Here is a 13,631-nt window from a genome sequence, read left to right on the forward strand (position 1 = left end):
AGCTAAAACTTGGGCGAAATTGGGTCATGCAACAGGACAATGATCCCAAGCACACCAGCAAATCTACAACAGAATGGCTGAAAAAGAAAAGAATCAAAGTGTTGCAATGGCCCAGTCAAAGTCCAGACCTCAACCCGACTGAAATGCTGTGGCTGGACCTTAAGAGACCTGTGTATAAACAAATGCCCACAAACCTCAATGAACTGAAGCAACGTTGTAATGAAGTGGGCAAAAATTCCTCCACAACGATGTGGAGAGACTGATAAAGTCATACAGAAAACGATTACTTCAAGTTATTGCGGCTAAAGGTGGTTCTACAAGCTATTGAATTATAAGGTATTTTTCACACATGGCTTCTCCATTTTGGCTTTATTTTTGTTAAATAAATCATGACATGGTGTAATATGTCATGTGTTGTTGTTCATCTGAGTTTGTATTTACCTAATTTTAAGACCTGCTAAGGAACAGATGATTGATATTATGTCCTGATATGTAAAACCATGGAATTCAAAGAGGGTGTACTTTCTTTTCCACATGACTGTACCTTGCAAACTGAGCTTCAAAGACCTTCATCGATTACAGGAAATAGCCCCATATTGGGACTTCTTCGGTCTTTCATACCATGCTGAACCCTTTAATTACTGAAGAAATTGCACCTATTTCTGGCCATGTGAAAGTACAGGAGAGAGTGTCCGTTCTGTCTCTTGCTCCTATTGGCTGTTGATTGGACCCTTCTGACATTTGGAGCAGTGGGTAATAGATGACTCACTATACAGTATGTAAAATAATATTTGACAAATGTTTTTATCACCGCGTTTTTTTCATACTCCTACAATGTAGGTAGCCTATAAAAGTATATATGAATAAAATAAATATTAGGAGCTGCTAGTTACCCTGTGCATTTATTTTCAGGTTCCGTGAGTTAGAGGGCTTGTGTTTATCAAAATCTATTTTCTGCCAAAGCTCACACAAAACGCCAGATTCATTAAATGTCGCACTGGAACTATTTTTCTTTACAAATCTGGTGATGTGTTCTGCACCAGGGAAAGCCTGATAAATGAACCAATGGGTCAATAGCTGCAAAATTCCTATTGTATTAGTATTTGTACACTTTCTAAACATATCTATATCATGTTATATTATGGCAATGATTACCAACAGGGGGTTTGGGACCCATAGGGGTTTGCGTTGTGACACCAAAGGGTTTCCCCCAAAAAATATGTAATGGTGAGTTCCAGGTCCTATAGTGGGTTCCGGAGTCCGTGTGGGAACAGTGCACTTACTGTATTAAGGTCCGAAACTGCACCTTAACATGGGTGCTGTAGCCTACAATTAAGCAGGAGCTTCTAACGTCTCACACCACTTTGCTTTGCCTCAACCGCAGCAAGGCATTGTGGGGCGTGACTTTGGAAACTATTGATTCCACCCATGCTGTCTGCACACACTGATGTGCAGGCTGGGGCCTTATTAAGCGTGTGCTCCCCCCAAACTAGCTCAGGGCACTACACTGCCTGGGATCATTCAAACAGCTTTGCTAATGAAAATGAAATGCTATCTCAATATAAATAAAACGCAATAAACGTCCCCAAAAAACGCAAAATATAAATTACGCATTATACAAGTGATATTCCCCCTATGCCACTGCACTATACTATAGAAATGTGAAGGGACGCGGGTCAGGAAAAAAAATAAACTACCAATGACGTTATCATATATAAATATATTTACAGTTATTTGAAATTGGACAATACGCCAATAATCTAACAAAAGAAAAAATTAAATCATAAACCGTGCATCAGTACATATAAAAAGTCAAACAGTGCATACAAAAGATACACAAAAAATAGAGCTGCAATATATAAAAAAACTTAGCAAACTGACACCTAGGCAAAAAAAACCCCAACATTTTGGGCAAAAAAGCTGCCCTTTATCAAGTTTTTTTTATGTTGTAGCTCCATTTTGTGTATATTTTTTCTATGCACTGCTTGTGGACTTTGTATACTGTATGTATTTGTGCACGGGTTTATGATTTTTTTTATTGCTAGATTATTGGCTTATTTTTGTCCAAATATAATATATAGTTATATACAGTACAGTATGAGAACTTCATTGGTTATTTTTTTCTCCGAACAATTTTGTTAGCAATAGTTTGAGTGGGCAATACAATTTATTCACTAGGGGTTCGCAGAACAAATATTTTCTTGCAGGGCGCTCACAGTGATATGTGGTATCTCTCTGATACCCCTTGAAGTGAAAAAACCTGGATTGAATTTTAATGTGAGCTTCTTATGACCTTGGGCAAGCCAACTAATCTCATTGTGCCTCAGGCACCAAAAATAGATTGTAAGCTCTATGGGGCAGGGACTTACGCCCACCCACCTGCCACAAATAAGTAAATACGCAGCATGCAAAAATTTGTTTTAGTGGGGTGTGGCCACAACTGTATTTAATAATAACAAACCAGTGCGCCAGACTGTGCGTATCCAAAAAACACACCACAAACCCACGTACGCTCTTTTATAAAGACATCACTTGACTAGCATGCCAACCCATATCATCACCAATCAATGACGGAATTGGGCCCCAGTCTGGTGTCAGACTACTAAACCCATCAAAGGGAAGGCCACATAACTACTTAAATTGGCCTTGACCCTCCTCCTATTCAAAATGACACCATGTTCAGGAAAAAAAGGGACCCCTTTAGTTTGTCATTTATTCGTATATATTTCTCACTCAATCCCCATGATAATGTGAACAATTGTAGGTCTGTTATGTAGATTAACCCTATATAAGAAGCACAATGTAGACAATCGACTGATGTTAACTAAATTGATGTATTGTATTGTATTGTTTGTCTTTACATAGCGCCATTAATGTACATAGCGCTTCACAGTAGTAATACACATGGTAATCATATAAATAACAAATAATATAAATAACAGGTCATGAGAATAAGTGCTTCAGACATAAAAGTAACATTAAGGAAGAGGAGTCCCTGCTCCGAGGAGCTTACAGTCTAATTGGTAGATAGGGAGAACATACAGAGACAGTAGGAGGGAATACTGGTAAGTGCGTCTGCAGGGACATACTTGAAAACGAGAGGTAACTCTCAATGTATTACTTCCTGGTAAAATATTTTATAAATAAATAAATAATAGGGGGCCAAGCTTTATGTACATGTGTCCAGTATGTCACTGTATTATGTCAACAAGTACCAGATACACTGCAGTAAGTTCACTTTCATTATACGAAAAATAGGAGTTTTTCTTTCTTAGCTCCTAAATGTGTTAAACTGTTGAAATCAAATCTGAAACACTAAGGTTACTATAAAGTTTGAGTGAAATGTGTGTGTTCAAAATGTCCTCCTGCTGAAACGCACGCCCAAAGACGAGAACGCCGCTGTCTGTATAAAAATCGATAACGCGTTGATCCAGCTGCCCCCCACTCCTGAGTCCCGAACGATGCGAATCCGTTTATTTCAGTCCTCCCAGCGCCCATCCTTTATTATGAAACATTTGATTTAAGTGTTACACGTAGGGTGACCAGATGTCCCGTTTTAGCCGGGACAGTCCCGGTTTTTCATGTGCTGTCCCGGTTTCCAATTAATTAGCCAAATGTCTCGTTTTTTACTTGGGGTCCTGGTTTTTAGGGCTGCAGGAGAAGGATGCCGGATGCGGAGAGTGGAGGATGCTGGCTGCCTCCCAAGCAGGGAGCTGAGATTGCAGGAGAATGCCGGGCTGTGATTGGAGGATGCCAGGCGGGGTGCTGAGTTTTGACGAGGTGCTGCAACCCTTCCCTCAGCACTGCCCCCCTCCCTTCTCTCCTCCAGTAATGCCAGGCCCTCCACTTCCTTAGGCTCCGTGGGCCTGCTGGTCTCTCCTCTGCACTGGTCATGCTGCTCCAGCATGCCCATCCCTGGACCCCAGGTAACCCACATGCCCCTCTCCCCCCTCCCAGTCACCTTACCCACCCCAAGGGGGGAGAGGCCTTATTTTTATGTGTGTGTTTGCGGAGGTGGGCTTATTGTGTCACAGTGTGTGACTGTGTGACTGTGTGTGTGTGTCTGTGTCTCTGTCACTGTGTGTGTGGGTGTGTGTGTATGTGTCTCTGTCACTGTGTGTGTCACTGTGTGTGTGTGTGTCACTGTGTGTGTGTGTGTCACTGTGTGTGTGTGTGTCACTGTGTGTGTGTCACTGTGTGTGTGTCACTGTGTGTGTGTCACTGTCTGTGTGTGTGTGTGTCACTGTGTGTGTAACTGTGCGTGTGTTTGGGTCACTGTCTGTGTGTGTGTCACTGTGTGTCACTGTGTGTCACTATCTGTGTGTGTGTCTGTATCCTCCCCTCCAAATTCTATCAACATGGCTGCGCGGCGACACGTAATGCACATTGCCATAACAATGAGACACTCCGCGGCATCAAGTTGACATGACAACGGGACACATTATGGCGCCGAGGCATCACATGATGCATCATTGTCATGGCAACATGTCACCGCCTGACGGCAGTGTCTCGTTGTCATGGCAACGGGGTGCGTCACGTGATGTAATTTGTTTTAGAAATAATTTTTTCATGTGTCCCGGTTTTTCATTTTGAAAATCTGGTCACCTGTGTTTTTCTCTTCTTTGTCCACCGCTTTTTATTTTTCCCCTATGGTTGTTATTCCCCCCCACGTTTTCCCCCCCACGTTTTTTCCCCCCACCTCCCTCCCTCTCCAGACTTGTGATTTTTTGTGTAGCCCTCTTTTTCCATGTTAGGCTCCCTCCTAGCCTACAATAGGCTTATGTTATACATTTATTGTTTGTATACATTACTGTTCGTTTTCTATTGATGTCTTTTACTTTTTTTTTTTCATTTTGAGTGCTGGGAACATCTATTTCATTTTGTACCATAATTCTTGCTCTGCTTCAAGCACTTTATAACTTGTCTTCTTCGCTAAACACCAGTTTGTAACCATGCACTTCATGCGCATCATGTCGTCACCAATTCCAAACAATATTGATTAGATGATCAAATAATACTTTAATGTAACAATGTATTGTGAGTCACCTACAGTTGCGCACATTCTCATGTAAATCGAGTGATTTGTCTGCAAGATGCAACAGAAAAGAAAAGTGGTCCCATTTTTTTTCCTGAATACAGTGTAAGTATATATTTTTTCAAATGCATTTTGGGAACTGATATTAAAAAATATTCTATCCAATATCCCAAAGGTGAACCTCTACATGCTGATATAAACTATTCTCTTCCCCTTCCAAACCATATGCCTAATTTCACATGTATTACACATTTATTGTATGTTGGAGACTCAAGAGACCTTTGGATATTTTTTTTTAAATAACATGTTGTAAACTAAGATTTGACCTGTTCTAAATAATAATCATTTTGAAAAGGAAAAATCAAACATCTAGTGCCTGAGTAGGGACAGAGCCAGTGAATCAGAAACCCGTTAGTGGGCTCTCAGACTGTTAGTGGGTTCAGACTGTTAGTGGGAGACTGAGACGGTGAGAGGCCACCTGAGGTATCAGCTTCTTATAAATAACTTATGTGGTTCACAGCAAAGGAGAGCAACCATTGGTTAACTTGGACATCAATCAAGTCCATCTAGGGGCGTGAGTTGTCATCACACCTCAGCTGATTGGCTACTGGACACCTAAAACTCGAGAGTCCTTTTGCTACCCCGGCCATTGCTTCCCGCTGCTGTCCATCAAAAGCTCCCAGACTTCGGCGGGTTTAGCATCTGGGACCAGCGCTGTGTTCCGATTGGCCAGACGGCTGCCGATCAAACCACGAGGAGGCGGTGCCAGGGGGCGATGGCAGGCGGCCATTGGACCTTGCGAGTGTCCGTCACGGCCTGATTACTAATCGATATGTCCAATCGGTACAGGCCAAGAGGGCGGGGCTTGGACCCGCGGTATCAGGATTTTCCCGTTCGCCGAAGAAAATCGAAATATCAGAACAATAATAAATAATAATAATAAAAATTAAAAAAAGACAAGGGCTGAAAATCACAAGAATATCACTACGGCCGCGCACATCGACAGGAGATGATATCGCGACATTAGGAGGCGAACCGATACCTCCCGATACCTACAGACGGGGGTGGGGGGGAGGTCGGGGAATCGGCTGCTCGGGTCACCCGCACCCACGGGACCCCCGTATCTCCACCTCCCGGCCCGAGTCGGGGAACAATCGGAAAGGGTATCGCCGATTATCGCCGATACTCGAGGTAAGGCAGCGCCTGGGAGGCCGCGGGAAGGCCCGGGGGTAGCCGGCGAGTGGGTGCTGTGTGAGGGAAAGGGGCGACAGTTGCGACTAATCGATATATCGCGATATCTTGCTAGTCCGTGTCGGGCTGGGACTGGGCGACGCCAGATGCTGAGCTGCACGTCTGTTTATGCAATGTGTGTATATACATGGGATATATGCAGTATAACAGACATTGATATAGAACTGTTACAGGTGCATCACAAACAAGTGGCCAGCAGCTTCTATCAGGGAGGTGTGGGGTGAAGATGCAGGAGATGGTGGGGTGAAGATGCAGGAGATCGGTGGGGGGAAGATGCAGGAGATCGGTGGGGTGAAGATGCAGGAGATGGTGGGGTGAAGATGCAGGAGATCGATGGGGGGAAGATGCAGGAGATCGGTGGGGGGAAGATGCAGGAGATCGGTGGGGGGAAGATGCAGGAGATCGGTGGGGGGAAGATGCAGGAGATCGGTGGGGGGAAGATGCAGGAGATCGGTGGGGTGAAGATGCAGGAGATGTGGGGGGAAGATGCAGGAGATGATGCCAAACTCCCATTGATTCGGATGGGGCCGGGGTAATTATTTTGAGGGAGTCATCAGAAAAATTGGAATCAGGGAGTCTCCCTCGTAAATAGGGAGATTGGTCAGTTAACAGACTTCCCAAGATGTAAGAAACCCCATTTGGGAGGGGAATGATGTGATCTGTTTATATATGGATGCATTGGGGAGAGGGGATTTTTTATCAGAGGGAAAGTAACAAAGTGATATATATTTGGGGGGGGGGGGGGGGGGGTTATGATGGGGGCTTGGTAATAACCAGGGAGACTGAGTGTAAGGAATAGTGAAATATGTGATGTATTTCATGTAGGTGGAGGACGTGGTGTAGAATTAAATCTCTCCCCTAATGACGGGTGCTGTCCAGTGACCTTAACAAGTCCGGGGTTAGGTGTTCTTGGACCAAAGAGGAACAAGTTCTTCATAGAAACATTCTCCGTAGAGGTCTCTAAAACCAGTGATGAGAAACATGAGTTTTTATTATGCTTTTATTTATGAAGCGCCAATATGTTTTGCAGCTGTGAAGGACAATACTTGTGAGACCTCAAAACCATGTTACATATCTAACATGTACTGGTACACTAGGTAGGGAGGCCGCTGTTCAAAAGAGCTTACCATCTTAAAGCAAAGCGATCCCGTCCCTTTGAAAGTCCAAGTGAGTGAGAGTTGACAGCTCATGTTATTAGAAATCATTTCAGGGCAACCGTCGTGAGGGGGAAAATATGAACTATGGATCAATGTTTACTTGATGCAGTCTAGGGCAAAGGTGTTCAGTGCGACTCCTCTGGTAGCAGATAGGTTAATTTTAAATCATCTCGCACCCAATTTAAACATCTGTCTTTTTTTTTGATAAATGACTTGTTTCACACTGGCCAGAATGTTGTACTAAAAAAAGCATCTTCCAGGATCCTTGGAAAACTATGATATGGCAGTTGGTATTATCGCTGTAACCAGTGGATAGAGGGTTAAAGGTCCTGTGCCACCCACAAGTGTATGCCATTTTGGACTCCATCTTACTTTAAAACTTCTAATTTTAAATTTAAAACATTTAATGCAAACACACAACTGTTTGATGCCAATTTAACGCTGGTCTTGCAGATAAAACCTGTTAAGCTCTGTAACCAGCAAGTATTCTTTAAATTGGCAGTTTGTGCACTCACTACTTCAACATTTGTATCCTTTATATTTGTAAGGTATAACCAGACCCAGTTTAAGATAAGGTGAATAAAAAGAATGACGCCAATCATCCACTGTACAGGGTACAGCAAATAAAAATACTGTACCACTGGGTACAATCGCATGTCTCAGAAAGGTCTGCTACCCGGCCTCTCACCATTATCTCTTGGCATATAATGCTTCCACTGCAGCCAGTGGGGCACTGTGGACTCGTTTGCATGTCATTTCCCAGAATCCCTGGCCGCAGTGGAAGCGCTGTTTTTTCTAAGCGATGTAATGGGGAAAGGCAGGGTTGCAGACCTTTTTGAGATGTGCAAATGTACCTACAAGCAGGTTTGACACCACCTGCTCTGATAACCCGGAGCCTTTTTTTTTTTAAAGGTTTTTATTTCTATATTTAACTCTCTACTCTGGCGGCGGTAACATCTGGTGGCATCTCCCCCTGCATGGTCCAGTCAAAATAGCTCCGCGGCTGCACATGGCATTGCGTTGCCATGACAATGGAACATCACAGTGCCACGAGGCGCCACATTGTCATGGCAAAGCCGCAGAGCACCCTGTTGTCATGGCAACGCGACAGCCATTTTGACAGGACCATGCAAAGGGAGACGACGCCTTAACTTCTGGGTCGGACTGCTGGGGCACGCTCCTCCTTCTCTGCCACCCTGCTTTGTTCTGACTGCCGCCTCCGCCGCTTTGACAGTCCTCTTCTCCCGCTGCCCCCCAGTTTGCGCACCTCGCCCGGAGATTTGAAAGCTAGACCCGTAGCCCAGACATACTGTAGGTTAGCGTAACCTGTAGTCTCCGGATCAAAGCCGAGTTGTGACAACCCTGCCTACAAGTGGTATTTTTATTTGCAGGTGGAGGGTTTTTGTAACTTGTACCCACCATTTGCATGTCATTACCCAGAATCCCTGGCGGCAGTGTCAGCATTGTATGCTAAGGCAATGGCAACAGTGCGCGAGACGGGGTGCCTGGCGGCGCTCGTTTCCTGCATCCGAGCAATCTGAAGGACTTCAGATCACTCGCTACGGGTAGGGGTGGCTGGGGAGCGGCCATGACATCACGTGACTGGTTCGCCCTCATTGGCTTAACCGTCGCCATGACGTGGCCATTTGCCTTTTGGCAAAGGTGGTCGCGCATCGTGTTTTCTGCAGGCTCGCGCAGACAATGACTGGGGCTGGCCCCATAGATGGCCGTATCTTGTTCACGCCCCGCACGCCATAGCGCGTGCAGCCGCGAGCAGTGGGGACGAGGCCAAGGGCTCGACCAAGCTGATAGCGAGTGCGCATTTCGACAATGTGTTTGACCAGTGTGTGCCTTTGAGCGCTCTGTGCTCTGCTGCTTGGCGAGACAAATTCTTTTGAATTTGTCACGCCCAATGAGGGCGAACCGCTCACGTAACATCACTGGCACGCCCCCCTGTGCGCAACTACGCTGGACACAAATCGCCCTGCTCTCACGGCTCGCTCCCAGCCTGGCCTCGGCCAGGCTTAATGCACTCGAGTGCCGGGACGTCACGGATGAGCATGCTGGAGCGATTCAATGGGCTGTTGCGCGGGGGGTGGGGAAAGGGGGGTGCGTGTCATTGGGCGAACCACTCACGTGACCCGGCCATCGCATGACAAATTGATTTGTCTCCTCAAGCAGCGCTCCTCTGAACTCACAGGTGCACGCTCACTACAGCCGCACTCATTGCCTCACGCTGACTGTAAAGCACCAGGGGTCCACATATTACATAAACACAACTTTACTTTAAAGCCACAGCGATATGAGTTTAACTCCTATAATGTTAGTACTGTATGTTTCCCCCTGAGCCTGCCCTGCTCTTTAGGTAAATCATGATGTAATACTTTTTTAATCTGTAGCTCCTGAGGTTACCATCGTAACCTTTAGGCTGGGGCAACGGTGCCTTCGCCCCGCATGGAGGTATGCGGAGGCTGTGAAGGGGTAACATAAATAAAAAGTAAGCAGCGCCCAACTCTTCAGGACGACCTCCCTCTGAATAGCTGGGCAAAACGCATGTTGATGTGGGTGTTGCACGAGATAGAAGTTAAAGCTGTGTTTTTCTTTTATCCTGATTCTTTACTATCTGATATTATGCACAGTGCATCATCTGCATTTTTGTTATTTTGTCCCTCATACAGATCACATGGCACCTGTACTAACCCCATGCCAGCAATGCATTGCACTCTAAATGTAGGGTGACCAGATGTCCCAGTTTAGCCGGGACAGTCCCAGTTTTTAGGGTGCTGTCCCGGTTTTTGAATCCTGCTTGCCGCCCATGCGCGATCGGCACTTGGCGACTGGGCATGCGAGATCAGCATTTGCCTACCGTGTGATCGGAGTTTGCGCAACCGGCAAGCGCCAATCTCGCATGCGCGATCGGCAAGTGCTCTCCGCGCATGCGCGGTCGTCGAGCACCGACTGCGCATGCAAAACCGGGACAAATATGGTCACCCTATTTGAAGTATTAAAGTAGAGTAAATTAGAGTACAGGCATACACCGGTTTAAGGACACTCACTTTAAGTACACTCGTGAGTAAGGACATATCGCCAAATAGGCAAACGGCAGCTCACGCATGCGCCTGTCAGCACGTCCCGAACAGCAATACCAGCTCCCTATCTGTACCGAAGCTGTGCGCAAGCGGGGAGACTATAGAGCCTGTTACAAATGCATTATTTACATCAGTTATGCACGTATATGACGATTGCAGTACAGTACATGCATCGATATGTGGAAAAAATATAGTGCTTCACTTTAAGTACATTTTCGCTTTACATACATGCTCCGGTCCCATTGCGTACATTAATGCGGGGTATATCTGTACATTTTGCCCATTTTTACCTAAGCCATTGGTACTGATCATTGTACTTTGCAAAACAAAATGATGGTCCCTCTGAGATGGCACTATCGTAAGAGGCCAGCAGAGCCCACATCCATTATTTACAGCGAGGCGGCTTTATATGACCATTTTCTTCTAATCTGGGGACATTTCTTTTTTTTGTTCTGTTCTTCAAAGCAAAACTTTTGATTCTGTAGGTGGGAACTTCTTTTGGCACAATTTCCTTCTCCTTAGGACAGGAAAATCAAAATGGCCTCAGACAGCATCAGTGCCGGGGAGCCAATCGGAGAGGGAAATGTTGCAATGCAGTGCAGCTATCCCCGCACTGATTGGCCATAGTGTGCTAGCGCCCCTGTTTGGAGTCGGGATAGCTGATACAGCAAGTTTTTCTGATGGTTTTAGACTACGGGAATAAGAAGTATCTCTGAAATGGAGTATGGCCTTTAGTATGAGGGGGGCTGTAATGCATTAAGATGTGTTAATAATCACACTGGCTAATGTTTCTGGACAATTCCCACCTTAAATCGGCACACATTTAACAGGGCCCCTACTTACCTTACATGGAGAGATTTCTGTCATTTTAATTTAGATTTCATATTCTATTTTAGCTTTAGTGCGCATTTGTATTTTTGCCATTTTAACTCTGGGTGTCCTGCCTTTTTAAAATACGTAAATGATATACTAGAGAGGAAACTACTTGTGACTATGAAGGGACACTGTCTCGAGTTTCTGTTTTAAACTTTGGCTTTAAGATTTTAAACTTTTTGGAATGGCTTCAAATGTCTGCACTGCCATGTAGCACTAAATGTGACTATTTGATACTAAAGGAGCAGGAAAGGCATTCTCTTTTTTTCTCTCTCATAATGTCAACACTCATTTGCTAGGTAATATGCTTTAAATGTTATGATAAATAATTAGCAATTGTAGTGGGAACTTCTAGTAAGCATTTCCAATAATTCTTGACTATATCAACATTCACCCTTTGGAAACATATCCTTAATTGAATTAAGGTAGTCATTTTTGGCAGCGGTATTACTGGTTTCTCAAAGTTAAGTTCCTTGCAGATGTATTTGTTTAGTATTCACTGTTCAGCTAGGGATAACAAAAAGTACGTAATTTATTGAGATCTCATGTTGATCAAAACTGAACTATGTTTGAAGACCGCATTATAAAGTTGGTTTGTTGTAACAAAGTATCATAGTTTTCGATGGGATATATTTGAGAGCTAGAAATAATTTAATGACACACGAATGCTTATTGCACAATAATTTTGACCTCACATACAGCCACTTGCCAGTTAGACCAGGGGGGCGCAAATTGGGGGGCGCAGATTTTTCTGGGGGGCGCGGCGCTTACATAGGCCCCATGCTCTTCCCCACAACATTTAAATAAAATGCCGGGGGAGCGCGCGAGGTCTCAGTATGCTTCCTACCTGCTCTCCAGCAGCATCTGGCGACGCATCGCCATGACAACATGGAGACGCTAGAAAAAGACATGCAGGGGGTGGGGGAGCAGCCATGGGGACGCAAACATTAAAGTTTGCCCCCCCCCCCCCGAGTTAGACTATAAAAGTAAGGAGGAGGACTAACACCTCCGCTGTGGCCTGATAAACGGGTGTAGCATTGTAATCTTTTGAAAGGATAGAGATTGAGACAAAAATAGTTCTAATTACAAAGGACGTGATTTTTGTCCTTGGCATGATTAGCATTTGTCTAGTACAAAGTAGAACACAGTCTCGAGCACCGAAAGATTTGAGTTCCCCAGACGGGCTTCTTTTTCCCTGCAGGTGTCTTCATATCAGTCAAACGATGCAGGTTGCGGAGGAGGCCTGTGCCCAGCTGGAAGACGAGTTGCTTTGTAAGTTGATCATTTTTTGTCACTTTCTGCACAGCGTGGTTTGGTACTACAGATAGTCACCAAAATCTGGCTGCAAGAGGCTAGTTTCTGCTCTGCCTACAGGAAGAACTGGGGAGAGGCTTGGTTTTTCGCTTGTAAAGGTAGACAATTTGTGTAGCTTGGAGAGAAGATCAGGAAAATACCCCGGTTGCCACGGGTTCCTGTTTCACATGCCTTCTCATTTTCTTTACCCTTCAACTTTCCAGTTTGCGAGGATTGCCGCTTATACTTCAGAGATTCCTGTCCACAGCATGGAGTCCCAACCTTTATCTTGGACACAACTGTTCCAGAGAATGTACCTTCCCGAGCTCTGCTGTCCCTGCCAGAGGGGCTGGTGGTCAAAGAAAGGTCTCAAGGAGGGTTTGGAATTTGGTGTACTATCCCTGTCATTCCACGTGGCTGCATCTTTGGCCCATATGAAGGGGATATCCTAGTGGACAGGAACGAGTGCACCGTATACTCTTGGGCGGTAAGGGCAGTTTTACAAACTTACACTATCCCCCAGGAGCCCATGGTTCTGGGGTCTTTTCTGGAAGAAATGTAGAATTCTGCGTTAAGGTAAAAGTTTTGCATGGCATTTTTCATAAGACCGTCAAGAAAAAACAGGGGTGGCCATCGCCAGTCCTCGAGGGCCACCAACAGGTCAGGTTTTCAGGATATCCCTGCTTCAGCACAGGTGGCTCAATCAGTGGCTCAGTCTTTGACTTTGACTGAGCCACCTGTGCTGAAGCAGGGATATCCTGAAAACCTGACCTGTCGGTGGCTCTCGAGGATAGGAGTTGCCCACTCCTGATATAGGGAGAGCACTTGTGTATGAGAAGACTTCTCTGTGGTCCTAACGGTAGAAGTATCTGCAAGATTAGCATAGGGCACATTCTGGATTCCAGCACGTGTGATATTTACTGGGCATTCTGT

The 13,631-nt window shown here is 45.1% G+C and overlaps 1 protein-coding gene across 1 annotated transcript in view; it reads left to right on the forward strand.

Annotated features, from left to right (window-relative positions):
- The first annotated feature begins 5,745 nt into the window (after positions 1-5,745).
- The window catches only part of LOC142497670 (E3 SUMO-protein ligase ZBED1-like), a 28,586-nt gene continuing 20,700 nt past the window's right edge, over positions 5,746-13,631 (forward strand). The window contains exons 1-3 of the mRNA XM_075605766.1: positions 5,746-6,226; positions 12,607-12,677; positions 12,923-13,185. Coding sequence (XP_075461881.1) covers positions 12,629-12,677; positions 12,923-13,185 — 312 coding nt within the window. The 5' untranslated portion in view covers positions 5,746-6,226; positions 12,607-12,628. The remainder of the gene's footprint in view (positions 6,227-12,606; positions 12,678-12,922; positions 13,186-13,631) is intronic.

Source organism: Ascaphus truei, chromosome 6 (assembly GCF_040206685.1).
Source record: "Ascaphus truei isolate aAscTru1 chromosome 6, aAscTru1.hap1, whole genome shotgun sequence".
In the NCBI taxonomy this organism is placed as follows: domain Eukaryota; kingdom Metazoa; phylum Chordata; class Amphibia; order Anura; family Ascaphidae; genus Ascaphus; species Ascaphus truei.